This window comes from Pagrus pagrus (assembly GCF_965226575.1).
Source record: "Pagrus pagrus genome assembly, chromosome: 12".
Taxonomy (NCBI): Eukaryota; Metazoa; Chordata; class Actinopteri; order Spariformes; family Sparidae; genus Pagrus; species Pagrus pagrus.
In genome coordinates this window covers 10,131,590-10,150,721 of record NC_140196.1, presented here as the reverse complement: position 1 = coordinate 10,150,721, position 19,132 = coordinate 10,131,590, and the positions used below count along the sequence as shown (strand labels likewise).

The 19,132-nt window shown below is 45.2% G+C and overlaps 1 protein-coding gene across 1 annotated transcript in view; it reads left to right on the top strand.

The window, feature by feature from the left end:
• Positions 1-632: 632 nt before the first annotated feature.
• The window catches only part of bcl2b (BCL2 apoptosis regulator b), a 28,385-nt gene continuing 9,885 nt past the window's right edge, over positions 633-19,132 (top strand). The window contains exon 1 of the mRNA XM_084368324.1: positions 633-1,718. Coding sequence (XP_084224450.1) covers positions 1,170-1,718 — 549 coding nt within the window. The 5' untranslated portion in view covers positions 633-1,169. The remainder of the gene's footprint in view (positions 1,719-19,132) is intronic.

The following is a 19,132-nucleotide window of genomic DNA, read 5'->3' as shown; positions in this document are numbered from 1 at the left end:
TCTTTGAGTTCTTGGTGTGGAGTTGAGATGTCATGCATGCTTTGTGACAGCCACTTTCCTCCTGTTATGTGCTACTTGATATAGCTTCAGGAGCGCTTTTGCAATAAACATTTTGTATTCTGTCTGAGCACATTTTAATCTTCCATGAGGGAACTTTCCAGAGCAGCTTCTCTCCCACATTTGCAGGATTTTCGACAGTGTGTCCCATTAGAGAATAAGAAGGAACGCGTGATAAAGGAGACTAGATAAGGAATCAAAGAACAGGGAAACTGTATACACATTGTTGTACTGCAAGGTTAGATCTCCATCCACAAGGGGGTGGATGGACCACATCAAAGCAACCCCTCAGCAGAGTGAGATGCTCCAGTTCCCCTCATGAATTAACCAGGATCCTCTAACAGCTCTCCCTGCGCATCTCTAGGTTGAGCATTGAGGAAGTTGTCTGGATTCCTCTCATAAAATTGATGCTTTAAACATGCAATCATGAGAATAGAGGGCTATTAACGATTTTTTTTTTAGTGCAGTTCCTCGTGTGCACTTGGAGTCTCAGAGCGCAGCCAAAGGAATTACTTTGCGTAGCTGACGTCAGGAAAATACCTCACCAGCAGAGTGCGGCCAACTGGCTGAGAGAAGGGAGCTGAGGAGGATATGAGGAGCAATCGTGGAGGAGGACTCTCAGTCCGACCTTGTCTGGCTCACAGTCCCGCGCCTGGTTGTGCGTAAACGCTGCTAAAATAGTTGGCGGCGTTTAAAGCCCTTTCAGGCGCGTACAACTTTGGCCCTCATTCATGGTTTTATTCGCACGTCTGGGTGATGTGCACAGGAATAGATCAGCACTACTCCAACCTCTTCCGCATATTGGATTTCTATGCAAAGAGAAGGTCGCCAGCGTCCCTCCAAGGATTCGGGAAATGAAGACTGCTGCTGACACGGACTCAGTGTTTTTTGACTTTTGAGACGTTTTCCGCGCAGTTTTGATAAGGAGCTTTCCTTCAACTCGCGAAGCATTCCGACCCCTGTGTGGGATTATCGCTGCATTGCTCACATTCAGATATTCACCGAGTTTTGGATGAGCCCGTGCTGTGCATTGTACAGCGCGCAAATTCGATCATAATGCATTTCATTTAGGAGAACCAGCTGTGTGTACAAAGTGCCAACATTGAGCCGGGATGGCGAACGAGTGTAATCGCAACATTGTGGAAAAGTATATCTGCCATAAACTCTCCAAGCAGGGCTACGTGTGGGGGTTTGAGGATGTCCGGGATGAAGATGCTGCTAATAATGGGTCAATAGTTGCCCCTCCGCCGACTTTGGTGCGCCGGTGCCGTGAGGCCAGCACCGGGCCCGACAGCGAGAGCATCCCCCACCTCCACAAACGGCTCCCCGAGTCCGACCCGTACGCCGCCTACCACAGAGTCCTGCGGGAGGCTGGAGACGAACTTGAAAGACTGTACCAGCCGGACTTCACGGAGATGTCTCGGCAGCTGTATCTCACCTCCACCACGGCGCAGAGGAGGTTCGCCGAGGTGATAGACGAACTGTTCCGGGACGGCGTGAACTGGGGCCGGATTATCGCTTTCTTCGAGTTCGGGGGCACGGTGTGCGTGGAGTGCGTGTCGAAGGAGGACATGACGCCGCAGGTGGACAACATCGCGGAGTGGATGACGGAGTATTTAAATGGACCTCTGAACAGCTGGATACAGGATAACGGGGGATGGGTAGGTCTCATTCCGTCTAGTTGAGCGCTTTGCAGCTGTGTGCCACGGGGGCGCAAAAGTCCCCTTTTGCTCTGGTTGGAGATGTCTTAATCAATAGATTCAGTCAGTGTGAACATGTGTGATGGAGAGCAAAACCTTCAATCTGACACGAGTTAACAGATAAAATCGAGACCGCAGCTGTAGTCGATCATTAATTTCATTAAATTCTCCAGATGCACCCATTACGCACGACAGCGCCGAGGCTCGAGATGGACGGTCTCACTTATGAGCCGCTCTGATTGGCTGTTCGCGGTGGCTGTTAAACTTGCTTGACCAATCAGACAGCGTGCTGTGTCACACCTCCCGACGCTCTAGATAAATGCCGCCCTGTCAACTGCAGAGCCAGTGGTGTCCACGCTGCTGTCATGGAGAGGAGAGGAGGGGACAGAGGGAATTAAAGTTTTACGAAAGCAGTATTTAATGCGTAATGCAACAGCAAAAACACGTCACCATCTACCTGTAGTTAAAGGTTTATGCAGCAGAGTGCTGCATGTGATGCATTAACAGGAGGAAAGAGGCCAGACACACGTCACCAAACTGGAAACTATTGAAATAATGTGTCCAGGCCTCTGGGCACGGCTGGACAGGGCATCAGCACATATAAATGACACATAAACCGTAAGGTAGCAATAAGGAGAGGCATCCACACTCTGCCTTTACCTGCACACACACACACACACACACACACACACACACACAGAGAGAGAGAAATTAAATTAAAGTTAAATCAGTGCAATATCATATCTATTTGTGCAACAATTCTCCATTTCTGCACAGGCGCCTCCTCAACATCTATTCCAACCGATCTGCCGCGAATTAGCCTCTAATTAGCAGAATTGCCCTTAATGAGAGCATAACATTTGTGTTGCTGTGTTATCGTAGCCGGAAGGTATAAGAATTGGGTGGTGGTGGTGTTGGTGGTGGTGGGGGTCATCAATGATTCATATCGAACATTTCATCTCAAAGGGAAGGACCGTTTAACATTCCCCTTGAGTCTGCCTTGCCCCTGGAGGTGGCAGGTTGTGCCACATATCAAAGGCAGGCAACAGAGGGAGGGCCCTCCAGGAACAGAGAGCGCTAATCCACAGCCACCGTGTTTAACATACAGTCCTCTGTGCATCGAGGGTTGGAACCCTTTTGTCTGCTTCTTCTTTAGACCTGTGCCTTGAAGCCGGCGCAGGCTGGGCCGCTCGAAGGTCTCCTGAGCCTGTGCCCACTGTACAATAATGTAGGTCATCATAGTCTGTGTTTTCCAGCTGGGCGGAGATGGCTGTGTCTCTGCTGCTCTGCATCCACTTTAGAGGGAGAGAACAGTCTTTTAATCCAGAGGATTATTCAGGATTATTTGAAAGCGTATGTTTCCACTTTGGGGTCATTTTGGTGGATTTCTGCTCCCAGCGCTGAGGGGACCATATGCAAGTTATTGAAGCTCAAACTAGGCTCTCTAAAACAATTTTAGTACAGTATTTGTTAACATTAGCTGATGTGAGTTTATGCCTTGAGTGTTTTGAGTTTCAGTAAAGACAGAGAGGAGTCTAACTGACTGTGTTGATTCACACAGGCTAACCATTTGAATGCCCTTCAGGTGGGGAATTTCCTGAGCTGTGTTTGTGTTTCAGTTATTACCTGAAATATAATAACCGACACTGTAGACACAGCGTTTTGTCTGCGCTCTATGCAGCATTTGTGAAATTCAGCTTCTCCTTTTTGTATTGACTCGTTGCCAAGTGATTGAAATATGCAAAATTCACTGTGTCATTCAGGTTTCCCACGTTGTTAAACCTAAAGAAGCTCTCTATATATAACTGACGGGGGTGTTTCTTGTATAGCCAGTAAAAGTTTGTTGTTTTTGTACTGATTTCTTCCTGAATTATGCATCCACACCCCTGGTTGCTGAGAATATCTTATCAGACATTCAGACATTTCCGCCTGAGTGGTCTCAGGGCTGTAGCCAAGATTTTAGAGATACTGAGGTCATGAGTGTCGCCCCCCAGTGCACCCACTCCAGGAGTCAAATTCTGGACTGGAAACAGTGAATCCTTTTTCTTTTTTTTTGGTCATTTATTGAGTCTAAAGATGGCGCTTCTAGCTCCCAGTCCAGGCAGAGTCAGCCAATAGGAGCACTACCTGCACGGCTAATTGAGCTAACTAGCTAACGGCAGCTACCGTTACCAGCATATGTATGCGGTTACTCTTGTGATATGCTGCCCCCTATTCACTTGGATTATGACTTCAACGCGTAGCAGAGTCTTACATATTGCACCTTTAATTTCATCCACCATCATCGAGGTGTCTCTTGGAGGAATCGGTATAAAACACGTTTCAATCACTGCAGCACTGTGAGGGTACAAACTATAACAATGAACACATTGAATAAACACAGTTATATGTGTGTTTTGACAGGTTGTGTTTACGGTCACTTACACTGTCCATTGTGTTATTGTATGAGCAAGAGGTGAGTCTTGTGTTTTTAAACAAAGGTGGGGGCTAATCAACCTCTTTCTGACATTTTTGACATGTGAGAGTGGTGTGGAAACAGCTTTTCTATCAGCCACCCTCTGTTTCCTGTTGTTTTTGAGACAATTTGGGCCGAAAATAGGGGTGCCCACTAATCGTTGTTGAGTCTAAGCATCACCGGTGAGTCAAATATTCTTTCAGTTAAACAAAACTATCTGCCCTTTAGAAATAACAAAGCAGTTACTGTATTTGCAAAACCCAGCTGAGGGTGAAACGGCTGCCATCCTGCACTGATTGCTTCCCACACTCCGGGATGTAAAACACTGTCCTCTCATTGTCCTCAACAAAACTGTATGAATTCATCCTTTGTGGAGGCTGAGATTGCACTCATCAGGGGACGATTGCATTTCGGCGGCAGCCTCACCCACACACGGTGCACCTGTGTTTATTTACACGCCCTCGCAGTAAATACCAAGTGATTGAACAAAGTGGCAGACGCCGTTCGACTTCTGAAATTACATGCTTGACCTCAGACATTTGACTGACTGAGGGGGCGGCACCGAGCGAAATGCCAAAATGAAAACAGCGGTTTCACAACTTTGGACTGAGAACAGTTTCAGATACGATGTTGAGAAATGACTTTCTTTAGTCGAAACTGTAATATGTCACAGGATTAATCCTATCAGCTTTGGTAATCCCTTTACTCTTCCTGTCGGGCCACCACGAGGTTGGCTTTATGATCTCATGACTTTTCATCGAGCATCATCATAATTTGTCCAGTGCTTTGGTTACCTTGCAAAGTAGTGAAACTTGCGGGATCACATGATCGCGTGGCCGACCCACAGTGGTTGGGACCAGTCAGCCTCCTGTAAGGAACTACTGGCAGCTATGGGCGCGGTTACATTGTGAGGACCAATGAGAGCAGAGACTTTTCAACCGGCTAGTATATCTTCATTTAAAGAAAAAGAACGGCACTGAAGGTTTTTCTTGATGGAAACATGTTTTCAGTCTTTCCTCGACTGGCTTGATTCACCTACTCCGTTGCTAGCGCTCTCCTACTACTTCATATGTATGCTCACACGCTACACCAGATGATAAAGGTGGTAAACATACCTGCTGTTAGCATGCCATGCAGACGTGAGCATTTACCTCTGTGCAGCCTCACAGAGCGGCTAGCACGGTTGTGTTGTCTTTTCATAGACGAGAAGAAGGAGTTGAAAGCCTTTTTTTAAGTCTCAAACAGCAGGATCATGTGTCTGAGGAATGTTGCTAGCCAGGTGGCCTATTTCTCTGTCTATTACAGGTGTGTGTCTATGTGAAAGGAAAACAATGTAGGTTGGCTTGGGTTGGGTCCATCCTGTGGGGGATTCCCTGAGCACAATCTGCTCGTCCACGGGTGGGACCTGCATGTTACTACGGTATTTGCGGGCATCTGGCTGCGCCCCTCTCCTCCCTTGTTGAGGCTGAGTGGATCTGGGACAGCGCGGGGGAAGTCATTAATCTCCATATAGGTGACATGTCTGCCGAGTAGGAGGGAGGGAAAAAAAAAACCCAAACAAACTCACTCACTCACAAAGGAGGCACATGCAGCTAAAAAAAATCTCTCACTTACAAACAATTTGTGTCTTCAAGATGCAAATTTGATCCGTTAAACGCCAGACAACACTATCTGTGGCTGCGTTCAGGAGCTGCTCGTGGGTTTCCTCATGAACTGTTTTCCCAACAGAAAGAAGTCTGCATTGTCAGTGAAAGGAAAGCTCCGCGTGAGGAGTCACCATCCGTCCTGAGACAGAAATCCTCTCTTTCCACTCTGCGTGCTGCCACAGTTTCATTTTTTTCATCTGTTAATTCGTGGCTGTTAATCACACAAAATCAGTTTACGAGACGAACTCCACTCTATTATTTCCAGCAATCAGACAGAGGAGCAAACCATTACTCATGCAAATAGCACGTAGGGTGTTTCCCTCCCACCCCTTCATTTCAAAACAGAGAACCAGAAACATAATTTCACTGCGTCTGACAATGTTATCTCCTCCAGCTCTGTAATGGAGACTGCACACCACAAAAGAGCAGCCCAGCGTGGCGAGAAGCAGCCAAGATATTCCCCCTGTACTGTACCCCTTTTGCTGCGCAGGCCTCGGTCGCTCACCATCTGCCGCTGCTGTGTTTACATCCATCAGCCCGGCAACTGTAATCTCAGAAACATTTCCTACAGACGCAGGCAGCTCTGGATCGGTCTGACATGAATACTTTCTTTCACGAGCAGGCCCGTAGAGATCTCGAAGTCTTGCTGCTAACTGGGTCTCTTAGATGCTCCGAGCAGGAAGACCTTTGTTCCAGATATTCAGTCCTGCGTGTGGAAAGCACATTTACCGAGCCTTGACAGTTTGGGTGATGCAGTTTGTGCGACTAAGAGACCGATTTGGTCAGTTTTCATGCTGAGATCACATACGTCTGAACCTGTTCACAAAGGAAAATTGTAGATTTTTAGTCCTTTTTGTGTCAATTTCCTCCAAAAAACACATCACCCCCAGAGCCTTTCAATACATAGAACAACAAACATAAGGTTTTCTTGCAGCTGGATATGATGCAATGAATAATTTAGCTATTTACTCGAAATTTGAGCTGCAATCCTTTTATTTTCTGACAATAAAATCAAGTTGATCCTCAAACTGCAGACACGCTGTCAGTCTTAATTACAGAAAAGGCTTCTATCATGAAGACAGAGCAACACTCGCTGAAGCTAAATTCACCCAAACAAAGGATATCTACAATACTGCTGACTAGAATGTGAGGTCAGACATTCAGTTCGATCTCTTTCCAGCTTGACATGACACTCCTTGCTTTTTATGTCATGTGTACTCCATTCTTTACCATTCCACGCATGCCGAGCATTTCTCCGACACCACATAAGCATGCACCTTTGTTGTACTTGGAAATCACTCCAGCAGCACACAGTTGTGCTACGACATCATTCTGGCGCTTTGTGAGTGTTGTGTCTATTTCCACGACCTCACCTCTCCCCCAGAGACCCTCCACCCCGTCCTGTGAGCTTATTTCTGGGCCTCCTCAGGAGAGCCGGAGGAATGTCTGCTGGGGAGCAGCGACTGTGAATAAATAATGGAGACGACCTGGGTGTTTCTTTCCTGAGCGGCCGGCGAGGGGTGTGGGTGATTTTATCAGTGGATAATCATGACATGCGTGTGTCTGCGGTTTTTGTTTGTTTATTTTGTGCCTCGTGTGTACGCCTCTGGGGCCATGTGAGCCTACAGATTGTGAATCCAGCCATATGATTGTGTTTCCTTTTATTATTTTGCTCCAGTCGGTAATCACCTCAACCTGCTGTTTTCCGGTTTCATGAGGGACACGTGCCTGAGCTGTTTAAAAGCACTGCTTTCCCAGTCAGCACACACACCGATGAATAATATATGGAGCGGATAAACTCGGACACTAAATGGATGTCCCTCAAGTAGAACCCCAAAGGCTGTCTGCGCTCCAGTCGAGAAATTACCTCCTCTTCATCCTCTTTCTCCCTCCTGTCTGTCACTTACCCCACCGCCATAAACATACACTCACCGACACACATCCACGTGCCCCAATCCCTTCACAAACAACACACTAATACCCTGATTCCTGGCTTTTAGTGTCAGGTAACGCTCCACATCCCTGAAAAATGCAGGGACACGTGAGAGGCCTCTAAATATAGACGCGTTGCCGTCACTGCTCCCGTGTGGTCCTTTAATTGTCATGTTACACATAAATCCCTGCCCTGTTTGCTTCCGTGCTACGCTCACATCACAAACCCGCCGCCAATCTGCATGAAAAAAAAAAAGTCCTAATGAACCATTCGAGGCGGCAGATGAAAAGGGTTTTCCACCTTTCCTGTCATGGTGGGAACTGGATAATGAGAAGCCTACCGAGACACTAGTTGACTTTGCCACTGGGCACACCCTTGCAAGCTCCGCAGCATATCAATATAGGGCAAGGTTAAACGGTTCCTCCCATTGTCTAGCTACCGTAGATATTTTTGGGACAAACCCCCAAAAGGGTTATAAAAGAGATTTGATATTCTCAATTAATTTCGAGAGCAACAATAGCCGCTGCTGTTTGAAACGCAGCTGGGAGTGTCTCGTAAATGACTTTCTCGTTCGGCATGCAACAGAGCCTGTTGCATGCATAGGACAACCTAAATAGTTGTTAAAGGGTCAGTTCGCCCAAAATTACAGACACAGGATTTTCCTCTGGGAGCCATTTCCTCCCAATATAAAATGTAAACACAAGCGTTTGGGGAATTACCACAGTATCCGCTAAATTGTTTCTGGGAAGCCTTTCAAGAGTTTTATTTTCATGATGACGATAAATAAATTATCATTCACCTCCACTGTATTGTTGTAGTGGCAGAACACTGAGCAGAAAAGATTGTAAAGCAGTAATTACCAATGTTTTGGCTGCTTGGGGGCAATCACAGAGAACGCTGGAATTGGTAGCTTTCCCTGTTCTGCCGTTGAAAGAGCCACCTCTTTAACACTCTGTAACGGTGATTACTCTTGGAATTTGGAGCTATTTAACACTCATTTTAACAAGAAATTAATGCTTACAGCAGCTTTAACTTGTGTCAATTACGTAATGTTACCCAAACCATCATCTTGTCCTAAACCTAACCAAGTAGGTCTGGTGCCTAAAGCTAACCAAAGTGCTACCGTTTCACAACACTAACCATGTGTTGGAAATGCTTTCTGGTACCTTGTGCGTCAAATGTCATCAGTGACGTCCTGACATAGACATATCTCCTGTTGTCTGTTGGCTAATAACACACTTAGCAGTCGCAGAGCAACATCAGCATTCATTTTGACATCATAAATTTTAAGTTCAACATTCCCTCTTGCTTTTGGTTCTGTTTTGGTCTCCACCAACCCCTGGGGGAAATATCCCTCTCTTTAGCTGCTAAACGCTACACTGTTCACCAGCTAGTTCTTGATATTGTCTGCTAGGCAGGTAGCATACAGTGATGAGGTGGAACCAAAACAATATAGTTGCAGGTTCTTACATCAAAACAATGAGCCGAAAGTGGCTAAAATGCCCCTTAGAGCTAAAGGGAAACTGCAGTCGGGAGATATTTCATCGAGCGTTAATAAAATATGGACTGTTGCAGCTTTCTGAAATGGAACCATGTGCACAGCTAAATACCACCAGGACTAAATAAAAAAATATGTTTTTGTGATTTGTGTGAACTGACCCTTTAAGGCTTGTAGAGTTTATATATACACACAGAGGCAGGCAAACACAGAAGCGGATGTACTGGTGCAAATCAGTTATTTGCTTTCCACGAAATGGCTGTGTACACACTCACACACATCTGCATACACACATGTACTGTGGCACATCAGCCTGTACACACAGAAGCGGATGTGGGAGTGTGAATCAATAATGCTGTGTTGTCACAGGGTGACATGTGAGCCATGGCAGGGAGCAGATGGCCCCGGGGTGCCTAGCTTCCTGTTAGCCATGCCATTCAGCCTCAACACACACACACACACACACACATGCACACACACACATACGACTACCATCTCCGCTGGGATTTCCCGGTGCAACTAGCCACAGCACTGGCCATTAACAAACAGCATGCCATTATTGGCTCGTCTCTGAAATGCTGAGTACATGCCCTCCCAAAAAAATGACAACAGCCAGATAATGGTAAATAGATTTCGGTGCCTCGTCCACAGAGGTCTGGGGTAAATAATTCTCCGGACCCCCTCCCCAATGTGATTTTTTGCCAGCAGAGCCCACAGCCCCTAGGAAATCTGATCTGTTCCAGTGGACGCTGAGTGAGGTCAGCCGCTGCTCGGATATCACTTCGACTATGTTGTATCGATTGAGCATTTCCGATGGTTTGTGTTGGTATCTCAGAGCAAAGACTCAATTAACGCAGTGAACCTGTGGCTGTGAATGTCAGACTGTATATGAGGGTGATTCATCCAAATTGATGCTGTAGGAGAGAGAGTCTCTGTGGAAAGACCTTGGCGAGATGTTTTAGCACTTTTATGCTGACGGCTTTCAAGCGGTGTGTGTATGAGTGTGTGCGTGTGTGTGTGTGCCCTGACTCCCGGTAAGACAGCACCACCCTGCTGGCAGTCACCTTTGATGGCGACTGATTAGGTTTGAAGTGCAGAGAAAACTATACGCCCCTGATGTTTGGAAGATAAAAGCTTAGCCGAGGGAACGTTGCTGCTACGTATTGTCTCAGGGCAGCGAACGGCGCTCAAGAAACTCCTCACCATTCTGAACTCTTGATGTTCGCCCATGCCAACAACCAAATCTTGTCAGCATGCTGCGATGCACAGACATTTTGTCGCTGTCACAGATAACCCCTGCTGTTTTCCTAGGACTACCACTGCATACTGCTTCTGACAGGGATATCTTGCCGGCAGAGGCGTAACCCAGTACTGCCACGGCGTTATATTACATCAATTTCACTGGGTCGACTCTGATGGTTTGCTGCCTTTAATTGGTTGTTGGGCTGTCATTACAACTTCAAATAGTGACAGATACTTCAAAGACAGCAGGGAGAGTAGAAACAAGGAGAACTGACAGTGATTCCTTTTCTTCTTAGGTATTTTGTTGAGCATTTTTTGGTATTTTTTGACAATGCAGCTATGTTTTTTTTGCAGGATGCGATCATCTCAGAGCAAATTTTTTACGATGCCTGGATTCAGTTATGTCAGGCGCCATTTTTCTTTATAGAGGAGCATTAACTGTGACATGTCTAGACAAGTCTAATGTCGGCAAATTTAACCACCAGAAGTTTAATTAACTCTGCAAATTGACCTATAAAGTGCTTCATTTATCTTTCACATTCTGTGGTGAGAAAAAAAGAAGAAAGAGGCCATAAGTGTGTATTTTCTCAAGTTTAATCAACAGAATTAAACCATACATTGTAAAAAAAAAGATCTTTGATTGTGCCTGCCAAATTATCAGCTAGCTTTGCGAACTCATTTTCTGATACCACCCAATCTATCACGGCAGGCACTCAGACCCATCGACCTTCAACGTCTCCAGATTTGAATTAATGTGAATCCACATTCCTGCACTGCAGGGAGGACAGGGGGTTAAAAAATATTCCTGGATGAAATGACTGGACTTCACAAGGTGTCTTTGATCAGGAGGTGAGGCTAACAGGGAGAGATGGAAAGGCATGCAAGCAGAGGAGGCTTATAAAGCCAGAAACAGGCAGTCCAGTCCTTCTTTACTGCCAAATGTGCTGCAGCCAGGTCGAGACTGCTGGAGTAATTGCTGGAAAAAAAATGTATGGATGGCTGGCAAAATACGATCAGGCCACCAGGGTTGGGGCCAAACGGAGCTAGTAGAGCAAATGGCTTTGATTTCTTTGAGTTGGAGAAGTGGGACTAGATTTGCTCACTCCATAGAAATTTATAGAGCAAACTTGGATAAAGTTGCCTGTTAAAGTCATCTGACTCAACAATCATCTGATTCTCAGCTGATCCATCTGCTGACTTAGAAAACAGAGGAATGTACTCGTGAAAACATCCACATGGGCATTACGTAGCACAAAATAAAAATAAAAGACACATTTTTAACAGCTGCAGCTCAATATACAGTATTAAAGTCCCCCTCCAGTAAAAAATGTTTTTTTCTTCTTGTTCATACAGTTGAATGTTTGAGCCTCACTGTGTGCAGTGATGTATGTGCAGAGTTCGACACTAGAAGGTTGTTTCCACGTTAATCTACTGTCTATCTAAGTGTTAATTTTTTCTGTGCTCACTTAAAATCTGATTTTAAGAGGCGGCCCTACGAGCCTGATTTGTGACATCACAAATAGTTTGGAAGCCAATCCTGGTCCAATATTTGTATATTATATAGGTGCAATTTAAAGGATTGCAATGCTGTAATTATACTTTTGTTCTGCAAAAACCAAGTCAGGCACACATAAGGGAATTTTAAGCTATGGCCAGAGTTTAAAATATTCAAAAAATGAACCAACATTATCAACACAATGTAAAGAAACAACATTATTGATGTGCTACATGCTAGTAAGCCAACCCTGGCCCGTCATGTCTCGTACTCGTATCTTGTATACCCCTTTGTACCTCAAGAGGTGATTGTTTGATACCCCCTAGTTGATACCCCACCTGCTGTGTCTTCTCGTCCTCAAAGTCATAGCTGCTGTAAATCGCCTCCTTACTGTATCCCCTGTCTTCAAACCAACCTACACCAGTCTCAGAGGCTGTGTTCAGTCCAAGTCTTGTCCCCGTTAGCACACATGATTCTTGCCGATGTCGGCGCGAGTTATTTAGAAAAAGTGGGGAAAAGATGGGGAATGTTTGCTAACTGGGAACACGTTGGCGAGACATCTGCAAGTGGGAAGACGTCTCTCAGTTGCAAATGCTCTACTACGTCTTTCCAACGTCACTTCCCTTCATCTGACCAACGTCTGCTAAACGTATATGTGCTATCTCGGATCTCGAAGTTGTGCTCACTGTTAGGCGGCTGAACCCAATTGAGCTGAGCCCCGATGCACGAATATTACTCCCCCTGTGACTCGAGGACATGATCCAGGCAGATTCCCGTTAGCTAAAGCGGAGAGTATGCAGTGCTGCCCCTTATAGTTGTATAGAAATACCTTCAAATTCTGGCAATTTCTCACAAATGACAGCTTTTATACATGAACAGAGAGGATCTTTATATTCTGAGGCAGTATATTCTAATATTCACTGCACATCAGCATCAACAGCTCACAACAGGCAGACAGTGAACGCCACTAATGACATTTTCCATGGATTATTCCAGAGAGAAATGCCAAAATACAAAAAAAAAACACCCTCCTCTATTATGAAACTGACATGTGCCTTATTAGCTTTCTGCACATTTTCACAGCAGACCTTCAGTGTCACAATAGGCAACTTATTATCATTCATCAGGTAGGCTGTGCTTGTTTTCCTTTGGCCTCAGCACACAGACAGAGAAGGTCACACAGCTCTCAGTGAGTCAACCTGCTCCAGATAGTTCAAACAATCGGTCGTTTTTTAAAGCGCGCTGCTCGACACAGCGCTCTCCAAAAGTCTCATGTGAGTCTCATTGAACTCAGAGGATAAAGGACCAGAAATAGAAGTACTGTCAACCCAGGCATTTAGCTCCTAGATTAGGTTTTAATAACGTCCATTTACATCTATAAAAAGGATTTAATGCAGTTATTATGTTACATAACGCGAGCGTGTGTTGTAGCTGAGTTTCTCGCAGTCCGCTCCGTTATCTCAAGGTTCATTCCTTCTCATATCAGGCCTCTCGAGCGCACACAGTGCAGTTGTTTGTCTCCACACATCAATGCATTCCTCTCATTCCTCTCTCCCCCCGGATGAAAATCAGCTGGTTGCCTGAGAGAGGTCATTGAACTTTTCCCCAGTATCCCAACACTGAGAGGAGAAAAAAGGAGGAGGAGGAGGAGGAAGAGTCTTCTCAGTGTGAAGAACGTCGGAGTTCATTCGAGGAAGTAAACATAATAACAGGCTGTGGATTTATGCTTAGATTTGTCAGCCGGAAGTTAAATTGCATAAGAATGACTATTGCTTCCTCTTCCCCCCTCCTCACAGTGACCTCATGTTCCATAGAGAAGTTTTGTCACGCATTTCACAATTTCAGCCCTCACTCTGTTTCCGTTCCCGTATTGAGTTTTGTCCTCCAACACGGTACCTTCTTTTTTAAATTCTCTGACGCAAATGTGACAGCGGCAGACGGAGGTGGAGGAAGTGGGAACTACCAGTAAAACGCTGTGAGAATACTCCTTTACAAGTGTTCAAAAACCTGCTTATTCAATTAACTTTTCAGCTAAGTTTTGGTTCTTCTCAGGTGAGATGATGTCTTATAACTGTGCGTCAATCGGGATTTAATTTTATTTGAACTGAAAATGTGTTTGCAGTCGAGCGGTTGTTGGTTCATGTTGTTCACCGTCAATCAAATCTGATCAATCTACACCCACGCAGTCCAGATGAAGCACATTAGTCGAGTTCTTGACGGTTTAAATTATAATAAATTTAGATTTTTCCTAATTTAATCATGAATATTTAATACTACATAGAGATATTTAAGATTTGACAGAAGGGTTTCAGGGCCTTTAAGTTGATATGCAGAAGTGTTAATAGCAAAAAGTACTTAGTCAGAAAAACAGTCCCTGTGACTGATAACGTTTTTTTTAAAGCTGATGCATTGATGGGCAAAGTTAAGAATGTGATTGGTTCCACACACAGTAGATTCATAGTTCGGTTTCCTCTGACAACTTTGAAAAATGTATGAATGGTGAAAGAGAGACAAATGGTTTGACTTCAAATAACTACTTCCTTAAAACAATCAACACTGACTTTTGCTGTCACACAGGAAATTAACCCTGGTCTGCTGTGTGAAAGTCATGTGTGTGATACACCCAGAAACCTAAACTAAACTGCGCCTGTTTCACAATGTTAACATCACATTACATAACTTAAAGCTGCCGTTAGAAATATTTGTATTTTCTTAATTAAAATGCGTGTTAAATAGCTCCATATTCAGTGTGTTTGGTCAGTAATTCGTGTCTCTTTTCCTCTTGGTCATGCAGTAAAAGAGAAGACATTTTCTGGTATCCCTGCCCACATTATCCAATCAGGACAGAGATCTCCATAAAGAGGCGGTCCCGTCTGCCTGTGAACGTGCAGAGCGGGATCCTCCCGTTTGCTGCTATGTCTGGCGAGTACCGCTGTGCGTTCATGTGGTGGATCGCTAACAGCAGAACGGACAGGAAGTTAGCTAAAATGACAACAACGCTAACAGCAGCTTTATCTTACGTACGTTTATGAACAAGCTTCATTCTTACCATGTTTTCAGGTACTGTGTTCTCGGCAAAACGGATACACTTACTGTATGTTGAAGCTAGTTTTAGCTACTCGACAGTTTAATGGTTTAGTCGCATTGTTCCCGAATAAGGAGTCGGTTCCCTCCAAAGGTTTCGCTCACAGGATCAATCTAGGGGGTCATCAGATGATTTGTGAGAGAGGAAAGAAGAAAAATAAAAGTTTCTGCAACACAAACTTGTGTTAATTGTTTGCACTTCTCTCTTTCTCTTTTAATTTGACTTCTTTAGACCTTTAACACTTATTGAAGTGAAACCATGTTAAGACATCTCTTTAATAAGCCTATCATAGTCTTATAAGGTAAACTCTTAGACTGAAAAGTAACTACAGCTGTCAGATAAATGTAGTGTAGAGAGAAGAGCATAATACTTCCCTCTGAAATGTGGTGCAGTAGAGATATAAAGTACAAAAACCAAATACTTCAAGTGCCATTAATGTACATAGTCACTTTCCACCACTGGCAGATGTCCTCACTTTGACTTTGTGGAAAATTTTCATTGTGGTTCGGCTCCTCTTCTCTCCACTTCAAAGGTGCTCCTGAGGGAGCTGCACCTCAAGCGGATTATTGTTTTCTCCGACATTATCGGACATCTGAGATCCTCGATCTGCTCGGCCCCGTCCCCGACGGTGGCCTCTCTCATTTACATGGGTACACGGAGGAACACTCCTGAACCTGAAACCTGGCCTGCATGTTCTCCAATCACGTAAACCGCTCCGCTATCTTGTTGCCAAAACCGACAAAGCTTTTTTCATTCAGCGGCCGACGTTACAAGACGTCTTCTGTATGAAAGAGGACACCCTGAGAGGCACCTCGCGTGCGTCGAGCTTTGATGTTCTCATACTTTCTCCTTCGCTGACATGTTTTAACTTTCTGTTAGATGAGTTTACGCTCCATTTGTTTGGCGGCGCGTCCTAAAGTACAGGGGGAAACTTTCATCAAAGGGAAAAAATCCCAACATTCCTGCTCGTTGTGATCATAAACTTGCCCCTTTTGTTGCTTTTTCTTGGAGCAAGGATTTAGGAGTCAGTTAATGGTTCAAAACAAATACAAATCTCTTAGTTACAGTGTCTAACCAACTGTAGCTCTCTCCGCTTGCCGCTCCCCCTCCCTTTCTCCACGGTATTAGTATGACTACATGTTTGGCCTGCCTCTAGTCTTTCCCTAGTTACCCGCACAGAGTCTGTGATTTAACCATACTTGGCTCTACCACAGAGAAGCCATAGTCTCAAAGCAGACAGTGATGTCATACCCGCAGCATCTGGCACAGGAAGTGACTTAACGCTAACCGAACTGTCAAGCTCTTTTACAAAGACGTCCACAGTCGCCGCCTGTGTGAAAAGCCCCTTTTTGAACATCATGATTGTGTCATTCTCTTACGCTCGGCCGTGAAACAAAAGCACTTTGATTCCAGCTTTAAAAACCACAACAACAGAGAAAAGCTGAACGCATCGTTTCAAGAAAATCAAAAACCAAGTGACTTCATTTCTTGAGCTGCAGATGGTGTTCCCACACGTCCCATTCATTATACAGTAGTCGCCCGGCTCAGATCAGTCAGTCTATTTTCAGCTCCGCTGCATTTGTGGTTGTGTGGTCTCAAGGTCTTAAGGGGTCAGTGGATACGACTTTTTAAGGCTCCGAGCAGCGTGCCGGCGCGTTCACAGGAAATGAGCCTCTCCCTTGGGTTGTGTTTGTCACAGGAGAAGCAACAGGCCACCTGGGAATCTGCTGGTTCCCACGGTCTCTATCAGAGGTTGCTATCTGTACCAATCAGGCAGGGCGGCTCAGTTATGGGGTGGGCTCCCACGCTCCCTTGTTTTCCTGAAGTAAGAGGCAATCCGAAGCTGATTTAAAGCCGATAGAGCAAATGTTAAAGTTTTACCTCGCTGTTTAATCATTAACCCAAACTGTGGAGTGAACGAGCGCTTCGGCGTGTTTTAAATGCCACAGATGCTACTCCAATTTACCAAGTGGCCCTTTACACGAGTGCCCCTGCATTCCCGAGTGCGAAGTTTTGAAACAAAACGACCCGAGAGCAGAAAAAAAGCACCGCAGTGTTTTGACTTTCACACGTTTACATGGATTATCGAAGCCACAGACGCGTCACTGGAACAGACGATGTGCCATGCGAGGCATCTTTGGAGAGAGCACACAGCTATTAGACACCCAAGTGGCAGACATCCTGTCTTTACTGGAAAGCCACTCAAGCCAGGTTTAATGCACTCCAAACACACCAGCCTCCACAAGCGTGGATGATGACTCAGCGGCCCCTTTTATATTCACCCCTCCTGCTCCTGCGCGTCATCGGTGGCCTTTTAAACGGGCCGAGCAGCGGTGATGAGGGTTGTTTTATTAGATCGGGCAGCCCTGAACCAGGAGCTCACATGAAGCCTCTGGATATTTATAGCTGCAGTCTTGCCGCTTCTGTCCGGTTCGTGTATTGTCACTTCCTCCTCCGCTGAGGGGCCGGATGGGCTCAGCGCAGACATCCTCAGACGAGACATCCCCTCTTCTATTGTATCTATTTGAGGAAGCCATTGTGCCACATTTTGGGAACCAGGACAGATTTTAATTCAATTGTTGAGGTTGGAATAGGTCTGAAGGTCAAAATCGCAGGACTGGCTTCCTTTATAGAAAGACACATATTGACTGAGCCGCCTGATATATTGTGAGAGCAAAGGATTATCTCGGTAGCTCTCCCTTTGCTTTGATGCCCCTCCTGCATGCAGAAGTAACTGATTGTAAATGATACAAGAGTGCAGGAGGAGAGTAAACACACGAGTCCATCCACTCACCCTCACCTCTCTAGAGCCCGCAAGGTCACCCACTCACGTCGGATCAAAGCTGTTCAACACAAATCAATCGGCTCAATAAGAATAAAGAGCCCGCGAGGATCGTGTAACCGCTCAGGCAAGGTTAAGTAAAAAAAGATCGGGAGTGTTTTTCTATTCAAAAATCTCGATGCTGCTGCACAAATTGAGAGCGTTTAACTCCAGCGGTTCTCCTCCTCCTCCTCCTCCCGCCTCCTTGATGGGATGAAAACCAAGTGAAGCGTTCCTCATCTCCAAAGAAACCAGAGTCTCATGTGTAAAGTTACAGTCCTCATTTATCTGGCGGGACGGACAATGAGAAATGGAGACAATAAAAAGAAAAAAGTGTCATGAGGAGTGTGGGTGATTTACTGGCTATCACGTTTCATGTTCCAGTAGAGCAGCCTCGCTCCCACGGGAGAGCGTGCTGTTTTGTAAACACACGAATGCTGCTGCCGCTGCTGACGCAAATTTGAATATTTATGAGCCTTTAGGGTAGCATCCAATGTCAATTTTGTTCCTGCCTTTACAGTTGAATCCAAGGAGAGCACACCGCCGAACGTATGAAACCTGACTCTTCACCGACGCCCAAAGTGAAAGCAAATTAAAAAGCTTTCCCATTTCTTCTGTTTCAAGACTTACTTTCCGTTCCCTTTTAATCAGACGGCCTGACGTTACTCCGTGCTCACCATCTTGTCCCGCCATTTAAAAGGCTGTTAATCCCTTGAGTGAATTTATAGGATTATTTAAAAGGCCTGACATGAGGAGCTGATGTCATTGTATCAGCTGAAAACGCCTTCAGCTTATTTAGCTGTACTCATTTCATGTCTCCCAATAGCTCTCTGTGCAACTTTGAAATAAATTGGATAAGGGCTGCATACAATTATTTTCATTATTGATCTGTATTCCATAATCACATATTAATCGGTGTGATTTTGTTAGCAGAGGGATTTTGTTACCTTTGGACAGAGCCAGGCTAGCTGTTTCCCCCTGCTTGCAGTCTTTGTGCTAAGCTAAGCTAACCAGCCACTGGTGGTAGCTTCATATTTAGCGTATAAACATCCATCTAAACTATCTTACCTGTTTTTGCATTCTGGTAGAGAGTTAGATAAGAGGATTGACAACACTCACTCGTCTCTCCGTTAGCTAGCTAGCTACATTGAGTCCACAGCCAGCAGCCGGTTAGCTTATCTTAGCACAAAGACTGGAAAC